Raw genomic sequence first — 17,101 nt, forward strand, 5'->3', positions numbered from 1 at the left:
AATAACCTCTCAAAGAATCGATATGAAATTGAATCCATTAAATAATACTATATAAGTCTTGACAATATAATAATAATATAAGTAGTGTATTATATTAATATTTATTTATACTTATCATAAAATAAGTTCTGAAAGACGGCAAAATGTTGTCCGGGTGGTATTGCCGTTCAATGGCAAATATGCAATCGGAATCCGGCAATGATTACGAACAAGATGCCGAGGATGATAGAGATTTAGGAGCAAACGATTCAGACGATGATAGCAGGGATGAACAAACACCTATCGATTATAAAGTTCTTTACCATAACCTGAAAAGAAAACTGAAGTACCTATTATATGTAATAACCATTTTTTATGAGTAGCATTTAAGGTTTGATTGTACAATTATTTAAATCTTCTTTATTTTACAGGAAAACGAATCGTTTCAAAGTGCATTGCAATCTTGCCAAAGACGCCATTTGAAAGTAGCTCGGGATAGAAGTTTTCTACTAGACAGATTATTACTGTATGAGAAGGTATACATTATTTCTTTACTGTATATTATTTAAGTTTATGTAAGAATCATCGGCTTTTATTTGTATCAAAGACACTTCATATTTTTAATTCCCACAAGGTTTAGTGATTTACATTATCAAAAAATATTACCGGCAAGGTATTTTTATTGTAACTTTGCTTAATAAATCATAAAAATCTCATCTAGTGCAAAGATTTTTTTTTCCAAGTATTCAGATTCAAATGTAGGATTTAGACTTTACTTTGTGCCAAAATTGTATTGCCACTGATATCATTATTAGTTTTAAATATCAATAGGATATGGATTAACATATATAAAATCAGAAGCATATTAGTATACATTTTTGTTAATGATGTAAAACAATCATTTGTCATTTTTTTTTAGGTCGATCCCAGTTCTTCAGAGAGTGAAGAAACTGAAACATCTGATGAAGAACCTCAGCGATCAGAAACTATTAAAAGGTATCTTGTCTGCTAACATTTATAATAATTACATTACTAAAATTATTATTGTTAATATTATTTCTGCAGAAAACGTGATAGTTTTCAATCGAGTAACCATGGATCTGCACAGAACGTAAACATTGGTAAACCACAGCCTCCTCCTGCTAAGAAAAAAAGAACTATACCTGTTAAACAAAATCGGCAGGCCAATGTGGCATCCGCACAAGTTAGAACACAGGTATGTGAATATTTTTCTTCACAAATAACAATAATCACATTATCTGTTTTATATTTCTAATAAGTTATATTTTCTTTATTACTATAGCAACCTGAATCAACACCTCCAAGGGTGACCTTACCAAGTATGTCAACAATAACAAACAGCGGAGTAACTCTGTCTGATGGTCGGTTAACAGCAGAGGAAGTTGAAAGGCATTTGCAATCACGCCAAAGTGGTGGCTATCGTGAACTATTATCTGAAAGAGCTCCACCTACAGTTCCTACTGAAATGTTCAGCAATGATCCTTCTCTTGACAGGTAATTTCAGTTCTTTAGATAAATAATTAACATATTTTATCAAAATCAGATGAGAGAATTTAATAATATTTATCAAAACAGGCAATGAAAAAATATTGTCTTGAAATCATTTAATACAATATTTTAATATTGTATTAATTTTTCATATATTAGTGGAACATCTGTCTATAAATATTAATCATAATATTTTAGTCAATATAATAACAAAAAGAGCAGTATCTCTCTTCAACAAATTACATGTGTGATTACAATTTATAAGATATAACAAAAATATATATAAGAAAAACATTCTAAAGAGAAAAGCATAAATATGAAAAATTGATTAAAGATAATATAAATATACAATAGATATAATTTAAAGAAATTATATAAAAAATAATTAATATAACCCCAAAGTATAAAGTTGCTTAAACTAGTTTTATATAATTTTAGTGAGTCTAATGATTTGTTGGAGACTTCACCAAGTAATATCGGAGAAGAATGTTTAAGTGTTGATATGAATCTACTAGGAGAATAATTATACATACATAACATTTTAACAATGTAAATTTGATATAATAATAATAATAATAATTTTAAGTAATACATGATAATAAAATTTATATTATAATTGAATTAAATTACGGTTTTATTTCCTTCACCATAAGGAATAGAATATCTTTAAATAAATCTAAGGGATGGGCACCAGTAGGAATTTAAATAATATGATATTGATAATTAACAGATAAGATTATAAACAATTCAAATATTTTGTAAATTCATTATAAACTTTATTCATTACTAACTTTTTACTTCTAAAATATAAGTTGTTTCATTTTAACAAAATTAACAGAAGCACCAATTTATAAAATTAAGATCAAAACAATAATTTAATTATTAAAATAGTAAATTTTATGAATATTTCATAAATTAAAATTAATTTAACATTTAAGATTTTATGTAATAAATGATTTTTAAATTTTACTCTTAATAATAGATAATATAATTTTGATATCAATATTAAATTTTGAGAAGAGGTAAATGTTATTTCCATCTTGAACTTCTCTGTCTAACATTGGGTGCTGCTTCTTGTGAAGCTTCCAATGCAGCTAATTCCTCATCAATCAATAATTCAAAATTACCAAGCTTGTCTGGACTGGGTATTTTATTCCACCGGACACTAAGTAGAAAAAAATCCAAATTTTTTGATACGAGGTAATTTCATAACTTTAATTTTAATTAAAATTCTATTTCTTTTTACTCACTCTGGTATTCCATCTGGGGGTAAAACTACTGACATAATATTGTCAATTAACTTATATTTTAAAATTCTATCATTGACAGTAGTTGATGTTAATGAAGGGGATGCATTGACCTGAAATATGAGCAAAATTAAATTAATTTGTGTTACAAATTCTCTGCAAATAGATGGTTTATAAATGAGTAATTGAATGATGTTTGCTATGGTGCCTCTACAAGGCTCTGTTGATATTTTTATTTATGTCTTTTATTACCTCTATTAACCATGGTTTAAGTTGGTTATCAATTATAATATCATAGCCATAGCATTCAAAACAATGCCGGTCTGTGGCCATTACTGGTGCAACTGCTTTTAAGGAATGTGTTATGGTCCAAGATATGGTTCCAAATAATCTATCAGTTACAGCTTTTCCTCGAGTTGCTTCCAAATATAATCTTAAATTTTGAACTGACCATTTTCCTCCATGCATAGTATTGTATTCCCCCTAAGGATTAATAATAAATATCTGAGAAATCAGGATAGTTCATAATAAAACTTGAGGTGGAAGGTAATTAATTCTACAGTATCAACATAGCATTTGCATCCAGGTTTTTTTATAGTTGTTCACTAGATTCTTTTTTGCAAAGTAATGGTAAAATGATTTAAGTTGGTATTCCCTACTTACCCCGTGTTTTTGGACGCTAACATTAGTTAGATGAACGTACATATTATCTAATTCGGTGACACTGGTGTCATATTTTACGGTGCAGAAACGACAGAAACCCAATCGGAAAAGGTATGCTTTAAGAGGACGAAATGAGGTCACCAGTACGTACAGACGCAGATCAAACTTTTTGCCTCCAATTAGTAGAGGGTTATCAATGTACCTAAAAACAGTAATTTATAAGGAGATGAGTAATTCGCTTTGTGTCTTTATATTTGGCAAACGAAAATTCTTTCTAATATTTTCTCGTGTTCATTAACCTGGATATTACATAGCTTTCCTTTGTGAGCTGATGAAATGGTGTCCTGGCTTCTCTACTCCATTTTTTTAATTTGGATAATTTGTTTATGAGAAATATTCCAGCTCCTTGTGATTTACCACATGGTTTCATAATCCAAGTACTCTGAGGTGATTTTCTATATTCTTCAACAAACATATTATAATCTGTAAAAAAATAATATAAAATTCAATTTTGTTGAGTTTTGATATCTTTTCATATTGCGACCTTTGGAATTCTTCATAACTTTTTTATAATATTTATATTGTAACATTTGGTTTGGCTTTTGCTCGTGTGTATCAATTAATCTTTGATTATATTCATTTATCCATAGTTATTCTAGATGTATAAATCTTTAGTACCTGCTGGTAAGACAAAAGTGACTGGTATGAAATCCAAATGCAAATATCGCGTTCCTAAAGGAAAACATGGGGTATTGACTTCCACTTTTTCTGCAAGAGGAGAACCTTCGCGCTCCAATTCTTTCCGGTAACGTTTTATATTCTTCACAAGCAAATCCTTCCGTGATATTTCGTAATGGTTAGGAAAATGGTTTATGATTCTGTATAAAACAAATAATGAAAATACATTTTATGGCAAAATATTTGTTATAATTAATTAAACTATTGGTTACTGATTATCATGAAGACGGTATCCGCTATCCACACTGTATAGAGAACGCAGAGTCTGAATGCTGGACCAATAGAAATTCCAATCGTCGTCTGGGCTAACCTTAATAATAAAATATTGCAATAGTGATAATCTTTTTTAACATTAACAATTTATTTTGAAACTGAATGCTAAATCCGTTCTTAAAACCCATCGTTGTCTTGGGTCATATTGTTATAAACTCATACTTAGACCTTTAGTAACTTAATATTTATTCTCAAAAATAATCTATTTGAAAACATTTAATATTCATCGAACATTTCGTAACGGTGTAAGGCACGATGCCACTACATGCATTTTAGATTTTTTGGTGTGTTAAAATAACACTTTTATAAGACCAGAAACTGCATCGAATCAATTCGTACAACTCAGTCGCCTGGACTGATTTTCTTGAAATTTTTATAGAGTGCTCTTTATAGAATTCTCTTCAGCATAAACTATAAGTGCCTCACTAAATTCTGATTTTTACTAATATTAATAAATCCTATATAATAATGAGTTAGGTGCCTTTCAAAAATTGTATAAAATTCTATAATTATTATTATACTTACTTGAATCCATCCTCTTTTTTCACAGTTATTAACTATTACTGATTTATCGGTGTCTGTGCAAAAAGCTAATCGCACCTTTTCGGCATATGAAGGTGCGGCCACTCTAAAATTAGTAAACTACAATTAGACTTTTACTTAAAAAATTGAATTATTTTGAATGTCCTTAAATTTTTAGGCTTAGTATTGAATCACGCATAAATTTGATGAGTTTTAAAAACAAATTGAGTAGGATTAAATGAATGAATAAAGATTATTTTATAATAAAATTATGTACGAGGTTGTACCTTAATTACATACCTTAATTTATAATACGCCGACAATGCAATCCTTGGCAGCCTTTGTTGGACTGATATGCTTCTGTCGATTCGATTCCCGGTTCTATTAATTTTGAATGATAAAATATATGTTTATAATTTTTTATTAATCAATGCCATGACACCAAACTATGAAACTGTAAAAATAATTTAGATAGACATACTTCTATGTTCTAAACAATTTGTGAATTCATTTTTGTGTGCTCATAAATATATAAATGCATCCAAGATATGAAATATTATGCAAATCATTAAATATTTTTGTAAAATTTCAACGAAATATTTTTATTAACATTATGAAAAGGGCGCGTACTTTGTGAAATTTAATAACTATACTTATGCCAATTTATAGGACAGACATTTTTCCAATAATTGCATTTGAAGAAATGTCGGTGGTTGTAATGGTAAATTTATATAAAATGTGCGGTTCATTATTTAAAAAAAATCTTAAAATGGTTACAAAGAAACGAAAAAATATGAAAAAACCAGAATTAAAAATAAACCAGAAATCGAATCGACGATCTGGGAAGCATATCACATTATCTACTTTTCCAAGGTTCGTATTGCCATTCTACGTTTTAAAGTGAATATGAATGAAAACTCGAAATTTACCAGGAATATTTGTATTATTAATCATCATATCAAGAAGCATTTAGCCTTCTTAATTCCTTGTTAAATATTTTTTCAACAAATTAAATTTAAAAAAAAAAATCGCACGAATTATATATAGAGAAAGAATAGTTCTAATAATATGATCAAAACAAAGAGATGGTCTTTGAGGATTATTGACCTAAGCCTAAATATAATAGAAAAAAAAAGATTGCTTATGATATTTTTGATACTATATCTTTATAAGAAAAGTAATTAGTATTTCTGGGTTTTTCTGGATCATGGTTTTTGAGAATTATTAGCCTAAGCCTAAATATAATAGAAAAAAATAAAGATTGCATATGAAATTTTAGATACTATCTTTTCATAAGAAAAGCAATTATTATTTTTGGTTATTATATTCTTTAATTTTAAATATTAATTAAACTCAAGTAAGCCACATAATCGATCGATTTTATTTTATCAGTTACTTCAAAAAGACTTCCAATTTAACAAGTGTCATATTTAATATCAAAAGTTATCGCAATATTTGAAGTAGGAATCATGCATATTGAAATATTGTTCACGGATTAAAATTTAGACAATTTTGGAAGTTTTGACATCAATGTTCAAAAACATGTAAACTTATGCTTAAATTCTTGTGTCGAATTCAATGTCTTACCTGCCATACATCGGGTTAGCTGTGGTAGCTCTTTTAGATTCTGTCATTTTAGAAAAATAATTGTATTACACAAATAAAACGTCAAAAATGTCATTAATTTATTTTCGTAGAAGAAAAGCCATTGTTCTGATAAAAATACAAACTTGATTGATCAATATTATTAGCATCACCGTCGGTAAGGTGGAGAAAGGTGTTCCAACGGTTTTTTAATCTATGCTGCGATTGATTTTAGAAAAAATAGTAAAAATAAATTAATCTGATATATAGAATTCATTATTTGCATTTTTCATTATTTAATTAATTAAGGTTTATATAACAATTTTTTAATTATAATATTCTTTCATCTAAGAACAAGGAAAATAACCATGAAAGTCTGATATCAAAGTCAGTCAGCTATTTAGAGTAATAGTAAATTTTAAACTTAATATAACATTTTTCATTATTAAAATAAAAAATCTGGCTGGTTCTAACACCCCATTACTTTTTCACTTCTTTTCAGTTCCTGGATCATAAAATTGGAATGATGGACAAATTTCAATGAAAATTCTTTTTTCATATTATTCATTTATTATTCTTTATATATAGCATAAAAGGTGTTTTCAAATATTTTTATTAAACTTTAACACTTTGAATATCAGAGAAAGTAGTTTTGAGTTAAATTTTACACAAGCATCATTAAAAAAGCTAAAACAATATTTAGTTTGTTTTTTATGCTGCATGCTTCAATGGATAAATAAAATGGCTTAAAATTATTTTTCAAAACCTAATAGATTCACAAATACAAATGAGGAAATATTATTAAAATCACATGTTGCTTCACAGTCACTATTGAGACCATTTAACTGATAGGTGAGCGTTCGGTTAATTTGCGCTTTTCCAGTCTACTACTTATATTTTCTGCGTTAAAAAAACTAACCAAATTTAATTTTTTAAATGATACATTTATACCAGTGACAGGTTATTTAAGTACTTTTTTAATAATGCAATGTTTACCAATGCTGTTTGTAAAGGTAATTTAAATCGGTTTATATGGTAAACTAAACACAGTATTAATAATTAGATGATTTCTTGAAAAAGTATTGAAATATATATATATATATATATATATATATATATATTGAATGGTAGAGTCTTGGATTTGTGTATATTTTGTAGAGTTTCGAACAAGAATCCAAAAATAATACAAAATAAAAAACAAGAAAAGTTTTTAATAAACAATTTCTTTATTTAATTATTTGTTTACTGTCAACGTTTTGGAACTAGGTACGTTCCATCTTCAGGACATCTGTCAAGAAACATGATCTTGATGAGATTTAAGCAAACAATATGTTTAGGAATAGAAAATAGGATTATTGATATTCTTTGTCGCACTTGTGGTTTCGAATATTTTTTGTGCATTTGCCTATTTTTGATATATTTCATAGCTCAGGGAATCGTTCAAATAAAAAAAAAAAAACAAATTAAATCTAACAAAACGAGCAAAGCATTCGTTATAAGGGATGTCATGTAAAAAGCTCTATGCTCATAGGAATTGAAAATGAATCATATCTAGTTAATGCAGTGGTTTTCAACCTGTTTGTACAGCACCCTCCCATTTTTTGAATAATAATGCAGCGCTTCCGATATCTCGATATACATCAAAATATTTATTCGTGTTTAGTCATTGATTTTTCATATCTATCATTTTAACGTTTTTTGAAATTAAAATTTGTAAGCACCTGTACTTCCTCTTTGCAACAATCTCGCGTTCCACAAGTTGGAAAACACGGAGTTCATGTTTGTTTTTCTTGAAATAAATAGTCGGGAATGTAATAGTGTTTCAGGTTTGGTAAATTTTGAATTTGATATATTGGGAGGATGTAATTTTTTGATCAGCTTTTATATGAATTGTCGATTAAAATTGGTAAAATTTCGCGCACATACGAGTTAAATGGTCTTTAAGGGCCATTCAAATTTAATGCATTTGTTATCTTATCTCGCCAAAAACTAGGATTTTATTTCATCAATATTATTAACACGAACCATTTCCTTAAATAAATTTCGTAATTATCACAGATAAATACATTTTAACAATTTTCATTATCTACTCCATTTTTTTCATCAATGCATGTAAATTCGAATGGCACCTCAATTAACACGTCAATCGCCACGATAATATCAGAAAATTTAACGTGTTAATATGAAAAGTATTTCATAAAAAATAATAACATTGACAATAATTATCGAAGTATCGAGTCTGTGAGTCAGAATTTTTAATCTCGTGTCAAAGTTTCAAAATAGTCGTTTGCTTCATTGACTAGCATCAGCTTCGGATGAGGTATCCGGTTGAACCTTTCTTTGTGCCCATGTCGCTTGCATTCGAGCCTCAGGTTGCTGTCGGTGGCCAGGTTGACACATTCGATGGTGTCCGTGGAACATCCCAAACACGTCCCACATACGCAGTTCAGGCCACTGCCACATGATGCGTTGTAGCGGTCACATGGACCCAATGGACCCTAGATAGAAAAAAACTCATTTATTTTTTAACTTCCCGTAACTTTACACTTCAGAGGTTTCTGAACATTTTGGCATACTTTAGAAAAAATGGATGTATGTGTGTGTGTATGTGTGTATGTGTGTATATGCGTGTGTTTGGGTATGTGTGTGTGTGCGGATACAAATTTTCGTCAACTATTTCGGGAACACCGATCAATAGGTTTGAATAATTCAAAAGACATTCGATTCGTATTGATAAGGTGGCGTGCTGATTAGTTTTTGGCGAAGGCCTAGCCGTTCCGAAGATACGGGGCAAAAAGTGCCAAAAACGGTAACTCTGTTTTTAAGAGAACGGAGCGTCCGATTTTAATCATTCAAAAAACATTTTACTTGTATTGACAAGATGAACAATTGATTAAATTTTCATAAAGGTAGGTCTAGTGATTTTGGAGATCTAGTGAAAAAAGTAAGAAAAAATTATTATTTTTTAAGTATAAATTTTGTTTACATTCCTATGGATTCCGTACCAATGTTTATACGTGAGACGGCGACGCGGCGCTTACGCGTTTCGATATTTCGTCTCTATGCAGTTAAAGAAGTACGATTGCTTTGAGAAAAGTTCAGAACTTCCAAAATATTTCAAAATAAAGAAAACATTTTTTTTCGAAGTCTTTTTTCCAAAAAAAAAATCTAAATTTTATAGTTTGTCAAAAATCTAATTTTTTCAAAGTAATTTTTTTTTTCAAAAATGTTAACCTTTTAAAAATTTTTTTTTTGGTACAAAAAGTGCCAGCAATTTGCCTTAAGGCACTATGCCATGCCCCCCACTAGGTATTCATTTATTTACTACTTTATTCACTTGTGTTAGCTATGCCTAGATGGCAACGCTGTATTATACGAATGTTGATATGAATGGTAGTATGGATCTATATAAGATTACTATGGGTGGATAATAGTAGCATGAGCTACTATTATAGATAGATATTGTGAGAGACCATTGAATATAGAGACGAATAGTGTAATAGAGATTTTGGTGATGAAGTGGGGTATTTGTTTTCCAATTCCACGTTATAAACTAAACTAAAATTTGCCCCAAAATTTAAAAAAATGTTAGTGTTGGACTTGATAAAAGTAACTTTTTTTAAAGTGAAATTTAAGGTTTTCGACAAGCTCAAGAAAATTGTAATCGAAATTCAGTAAAAAACATTAGTACAATAGAATCTGTATATAAAATTATTTGATTACTAAAATGACTATTGCGAAATAGGAGTTTGTAGTAGAAGGGTAAAAAAGGGCTGTATGTGCTTTTTAAATACTAATTATAAAAAACTAGAACAAGAGAAATTAGAGAAAAATAAAATCTTAAGGGTGGACTACTTTTACCATTTAGGGGTAAAAAAATAGGTGTTGTCTCGAACTGCTTGTCAGATTCTCAGTTATACTGATCGTTATTATAAAATTTTATAAAAATCGGACATACCGTTTTGGTGGAATATTTCCACTAAAATAATGACACAAGAATTTTTAATATAAATAGAAATAATACTAAATCTATTTTTAATTACTTACGCTATTGCAAAATATTCCACATATATTTGTATTAAATCCATAAACGCAGTCTTCGGGATCTACTTTTGGTTGAAAATTACAAAAATGTGGCCGACGGCTACTGACGATCCATCTAAAAATAGAAATTAATATATCTTATAGAAACTATATATTATAAAATATATATATTATTAAAATGTATACAAGACATGTAGAATGTCCATATGAATTATACCACAAACTGGTGAAAAAGTTTAAAATCTACTGAAGAGGGGATACATTTTATATTCTATGTTCAAATATTATTCGAACCATGTGTTTCATAATAACATAACATTTATATACAAAATAATTTATATACATAATTGTTATGCACTATTTTTTGCATAATTTACTATGTACATTTAAAAAAAGGATAATGAGATCACGATTGATATTGTATCAAAAAATATTCACAAGTCACTTTTACACCTTTCACATAGGCACATAAAAAATAGTTTATTATTTGAATTGAATTCCAAATATTTTTGGGGGCAAGCAAATAGCACAAAATTTTCACCGAAAATGAAAACTTATCATTTATTACATAAATATGTTTATCAAATTTTTTATCCACGGTTTTAAAACTTAGTAAATTGAACTTACGCATTTGCTATCATTACGCATAATACTATAGTGATCCGGTTGCTCGTTTCCGACTGCATATTTATACCTAAATTTGTTAACTGTTACGTAATTTATCAAAAAATGAAACAATACACTGTCAGAACTCGTAATGAACGAAAAATTATTAAGTTTTCCTTTTTATAAGCGAATCAAATAATGATATTCAACAATGAGGGTTGATATAAAAAAAAATTGAATATTAATTATTCAAGGACGCATGATTTTTAATCGTTTCGAATTCATTAAGAACGCCTCACGACGGCGTGATTTTTCTTAAAATAAAAAATATATTGATACATAGAAAGAATTATCGATGCACTTGCATAATTTCATTTCATGATCAAAATCAGATATTTAAAATGTTTAATGAAAATGCCATATTATGCATTGTGATAAAATTGTTTTTAAATGACTGATGGGCGAAACTGTATGAACTGAAATAGAATCTGTTGTACATGGATTAGTCTCCAAAATGTTTATCAATCAATATGTTTTTTGTTGAAAAAAAAATGAATATAGTTTTGAATATTGCAATTGTGTAAGGTAAACTTATAATTTACAAATTTTATAACATTATTGACAAAAAAGGATATATGTTTAATAATTATATACAAATAAAATAAAATTGTACAGATAACTTATAAAATGTATATGACTAATGTATGTGTATGCAAAGTCAACAAATAAACAATAAAAAGGTAAATTAATTCATTTTTCCATAAGTTTTCCAAAACAGAGACGTCAAATATAAAGTCATATCTTGAAATTAAATTTATTAGTTTAAGACATTTGATGTCGGGTATTGCAGGCTTCATACTTTTGGATAATTTTTTTTTATTTTATTTTTTTATTTTGGATATATTCTTAATTTTATTTTTCTGAACTAAGAGTCTTCGTTTTGTTTTTCAACAAAAAATATTTATTTTTACCTTTATAATTATTTGGACGATTGGAGGGGACGTTTTGGGGTAATGGAATATTTTTCAGAGCTTTGAAAAATTGAAAATTTTCAAATTAAATAAATGCTCACTAAAACTGAAATTATACTTTCAGTAAAAATAATTAAATTAATATCAAATAGATAATAAATTGGTAAATTGATAAAACTAAAGTTATAGATATGGATGGTTGAGTTGAATTATATTGGTCTTCATTGAAATTTTGAATTATTTTGAAAATAGTTTTAGTTTAGAAATATATATATTAGAGCGGGTCGATTTGTATGGATCAAAAAAGTGGCTGAGGCACATATGGTTTTTAGATACTAGGGATCAAAATAAGATATTTTGCTGAAGAAACCATACCTCGAAAAGAGAATTCTGATGTCCTGTGCATTGACCCATAGATAAAGTTTAAATTTTGAAAAACCTCTCACGAGGGGGGGGTCTCAAGGGTTGGAAAATGGGTATGGGTGGATTGGTCTTCCAAAATTAGTGGGGGTCGGTCATATGTTTGGACGCAATTGAGTCACTCTAATTGGGTCAAAACAGAATTTTCCAAAATTTGACCCCAGGAAAATGCGCGGGACATCAAAATTTATTCTAGAGGAATGGTTTTTTCAACAAAGTATCTTATTTTGATCTCTAGTATCCGAAAATCATATGTTCCTATAAGACTCATGCAAATCGACCCGCTTTAATATTTATAAGATAAAATAAGATTACATAAGATTTGTATTTGTAAAAACTTACAGCTTATAGCTTTACTATTTTACAGCACACATTTCATGTTTTAACAAGTTTTCAGTAAATTAATTATCCAAAATATGTTAATTTTGGAACTAACACGAAGTTTAAGTAAACTTACAATTTCACACAACCTTGATGGCTTAATTTTACATGTCGTAAGCAAAATAAAAAATCATTGTTATAACAAATCACATTTAGAGAAACCATACAAAAATATTTTTTTCAAAAAAAAAGAGGGAAACACCTCTTTTACTTCATCCATAAGTATCAGCTAGGACTGATTTATTATAAAACAATTTTACATAAAGATCAGAAATTTTATAACAGTGTATTTTTTATTATTGGAATTCTTTAATGATTCATTGGGTCAATAATGTGTCAAACACTAGACACTTTTGATAAGATATTTAAAATGTGTCAGTTGTTAAACGTCCAAGTCCTTCAGATTTAATTGTACGGCCGAAAGTTTATCGCTATTATTAAATATATAAAACAATATCGATCATATTTACAGTTCACGACAGTGTAAATGTGTGAACAAATATTTAATTAAAATCTATTTGTTAAATGTTTGAATATGTATGAACAGAGTGTTTTACGCTTTGAAATTAATTGCTTGATAACTGTTTTATTAATTATTGGTCATTGGCATCATTAATCAATCATATGGAGACGATAACGAGTAACAAGAAAGTTTTGTAAAAAACATAATGGATTCACTAAATTTACTGCTCTAAAAATGAACAGTCGTTGTGTAATGACTATGAACGTGGGATAGTACAAACCGGTCCTGGGTCCAACTGACCCAGCTTGATATCAATCAGTATGAAATCAATTTTCCACTTGAGGTTATAGAACTCAAATGCTATATCAAGTGAAAATCAAACGCCTGTTGTGGGCATTGATAAAATTTTCTTTCAACTTTCTTAGTAGAATTTACCTCTATATTTTTATTAATCCGCTTCTTAATTCGAGGGACGACGATTAAAATATTCATCGAGTTGTCCGAAGACATCATTTGCGATCAATGATCACAAATTAAAATTCAGTCTTCTTTTTTCTCTAAGACGTGGTTTTGCAGAAAACCTTTTTTAAGGGTGTCAATGAATGAACTCGACAACGTAATTAAGACGACAGTTTCTATGAAAGAGTTTTCTAAAAATAACACAGAATGAAAAAATAATCGCCAAGAATATGGTTAGATACTATGTAGAAAGATTTTATATATTTATTGAAGAAGGTAGTAATTCAGTTGGTACTTGATACTCTGCCAGTTTAGATAAAAAGACATTTAAGGCTGACTCTTTACAGCGTATATTATTTAACTATTGTAGAAGAATAGAAATAATTTTCAATAAGAAAGATTTTTAATAATTTAAATTAGAGTCTACTAAAGGGGTATTCCAGTCTAGAAGTTAAACTATTCAACAATATATGTGCAAGAGCACTGTTCAAAAAAAATTTTTTTTGAGATATAGCTGTTTGACTACGTTGATGCTTCTCTGTTTGTTTTTTCATACAATACCCACGATTTCTCAACTTTTACTGAACCAATTTTCTTGAAATTGTTACAGTTTTCTTTATAGGCTTTTCATCAGTGTGAACTGCATTTCCATCCCTAAATTACGTTTTTAAACATGTCCGTAGTCCATACAAATGCGACACTATTTTAGATTAATTATCATTATTTTATTCGATTATTTGGAAGGCTAAAATCAAGCCAATAAATCGTGTCAATTTATTGAGACCCTCCATTTTATCACCTGCTAGAATTAATTATTTTGACTGTTTTTAATTTAATTCAATATCCTAATAATATTAAAACATTAATTAATAACTTATAAAAAAATGGATAATATAAATATCCAATAATTGCGATTTTTGGATCAGTAGATTTTTTTCTCATGTAGAGTTTGTATCACGTATGGGATTTCGGATTTAAATATATATTTCTTAAATATAAATGTCGATTTCATACAAATTCTGTAATTACCGTTATTATTATTGATGATACAACTTAAAATGAGAAACCATTTACGTCAAAACAGGTACTGTACCAAAATAACGAGGAAAGAAAAATTTTGACCTCTCAATAAAGATAATAAGACAAGTGAACGAACATGGAATAATTTCAGGGGAGCATAACCCATTTGTTATTTTTTTATTAAAAAGTTCTATTCATTTTTAAGTACATTTATTGCAAGTTTTTTTATAATATATTTTGATTTCTAGTTTATTTACAATTCGATACAGGTGTTCACTACATAATTATCAGACAACATCACAATATTGATGTAATTATTTATTATTAACATACATTGCATAAAAATATTTTATTAATAATTTTATAAATATATATATATATATTATATCCATACTAATATTACTATTATAAACAACTGTTAAGACATATATTGCTTATTTTCTGATTAGGCACTCATGTTTTGTTGGTTTACTTTCTTTATGTTGAATTAACAATGTTTTCACTATCACTACACTTGGATCCAATAACTTTTAAAAATAATTATTGGATATATTTTTGCAGGAAGATACAGCCATCAAAGCATATCATAATAAACTTTATATAATATTTAGAACTTTTATATTTTATTCGCCTAGCACGTTTGCACAAGTTTGTAATTTCTGATTTTTTGTCGCAAGGTCATGCAGTCTAGTTTATAACACAGTTTCTTCAAACAGTAATAATTCATAAACAATTTCAAATTTGGACAAAATTCTATTGACCCAAAAAACCTTTGGGGGTCCATGTGGACTACTTCGAAAAGTATTAAAGGAGGTAATGAGTTTTAATGAAGGATCTTTAACAAATTTGTCTCGTGTTTGTAATGATTAGACTTGAGATTTGAATGAGTAAATTTTAAACAAAATTTATTATTAAAAAATATTTTGGACAGTTAAAACACCAAATTATTTATACAGTAAAATGGTTACAACTATTTATTTCTAGTATTATATTTAAGCAAAGTTTTGTTTTTAGCTTCCCGTAGGGTAAGTTATAGTAATAAGCCAAAAATAAAATTCAAAATTTTTGCATATCTACGTTTCAGAGGTTTCTGAACATGTTGGCATACCTTAAAAAATGGATGTGTGTGTATGTGTGGAGCCAATTTTTTTTGTCGACAATCTCGGGCGTATGGAGGAACCGACACAAATAATCACAAAATATCACGTGGGGGAGGGAGGTGTATAGTAAGATATCTCGCGTATTTATTTTTTAACTGATTTTTAAAAAAAATCAAACTTTTTCAAAAATTTTACAGTTTTCTCACGTAACTAAACAAACACGTGATGTTGGTAGTGGAGGGGGCGGTAATTTTGAATATCACCATGTATCACCAAGAAGGAGGAGGGGTCAAAAATTTTTAAAAAATTGCTCACGTGATTGATGGACACCCCCTAATATAAGTGAATATTTATGAAACTCCATTTAACTAATGAATCTGTTTTTTTGTTGCCCATATATTGTAAAGTTGAAGAACCACTGGCAAAATCTCAAGACGAGTAGTGGATGTTGTGGAGTAGCACGACAACAAAAATAACAAATTTTGCGAAGACTCTTGCTGACAATAATAACATTCGCTAAAATGCTCTTTAAGTGTAACGTTGTAGTGCCTTTAGTGTTTTATTCATTTTTGATAGTTTGTTCAAATGGCCAATATGAAGTACCTCCTGCTAAATTGGAAGCTATTTGGCCCAAAGGACTTAGGGTCTCTATACCAGGTAAAAAAATCTAATACAAACTTGTTATAAAGGATATTTATTTGTTAAAAATTAATAAACAAGTTGCTGTTGTGATTTTATATATTATAATATTCTCAATAGATACGATTGCCAAATTAGAAAGTTTTTATTTATGCTTTTTTAATGAATTGATCGACGAATACCTAAAAATTTAGGTACTGAACAATAAAAAATAAAACCAATAAGAGTGCACCTACAGATTTAAAACAATTTTGCTGTATTGAAGAAATATTCACATTTTTTTAGAAGCAATAGCTGAAAAAAAAGTAAAAATTAATAATTTATATTGGGTCTTTCCAAAACCGTATGTGTTTACATATTAACATTGCTAAAAGAAATTAAACATATCATGTGATAATAAATCAGAGTAATTTCCGTTCTTGATTAGTTTAATTCACTGTCTATTAATTATACAGTTAATGATTTTGTTGATTACATATTTCA

At 28.2% G+C, this 17,101-nt stretch overlaps 3 protein-coding genes across 3 annotated transcripts in view; 2 read left to right on the top strand and 1 right to left on the bottom strand.

The window, feature by feature from the left end:
* Positions 1-17,101, top strand: part of LOC113386830 (glutamate-rich WD repeat-containing protein 1) — a 54,962-nt gene that overhangs the window by 29,493 nt on the left and 8,368 nt on the right. The gene's annotated exons all lie outside the window — the stretch shown is intronic.
* On the top strand, positions 61-2,022 carry LOC113386832. Its single transcript, XM_026624596.1, has 6 exons — positions 61-338; positions 411-515; positions 899-975; positions 1,045-1,195; positions 1,283-1,494; positions 1,927-2,022. The coding sequence occupies exons 1-6, from the start codon at positions 144-146 to the stop codon at positions 2,009-2,011; spliced, it is 825 nt and encodes a 274-aa protein (XP_026480381.1). The 5' UTR covers positions 61-143; the 3' UTR covers positions 2,012-2,022.
* On the bottom strand, positions 2,518-6,565 carry LOC113384751 (probable tubulin polyglutamylase TTLL1). The gene is made up of 9 exons (XM_026622512.1): positions 6,519-6,565; positions 4,935-5,037; positions 4,349-4,446; positions 4,077-4,276; positions 3,698-3,881; positions 3,399-3,600; positions 2,988-3,218; positions 2,739-2,848; positions 2,518-2,653 (listed from the first exon to the last, which is right to left on the bottom strand). Exons 1-9 carry the CDS (start codon positions 6,563-6,565, stop codon positions 2,518-2,520), a joined length of 1,311 nt encoding a protein of 436 aa, XP_026478297.1.

Source organism: Ctenocephalides felis, unplaced genomic scaffold (genome assembly GCF_003426905.1).
Source record: "Ctenocephalides felis isolate EL2017-DRISC unplaced genomic scaffold, ASM342690v1 CF-g0.4_SCAFFOLD_03571, whole genome shotgun sequence".
NCBI lineage: Eukaryota > Metazoa > Arthropoda > Insecta > Siphonaptera > Pulicidae > Ctenocephalides > Ctenocephalides felis.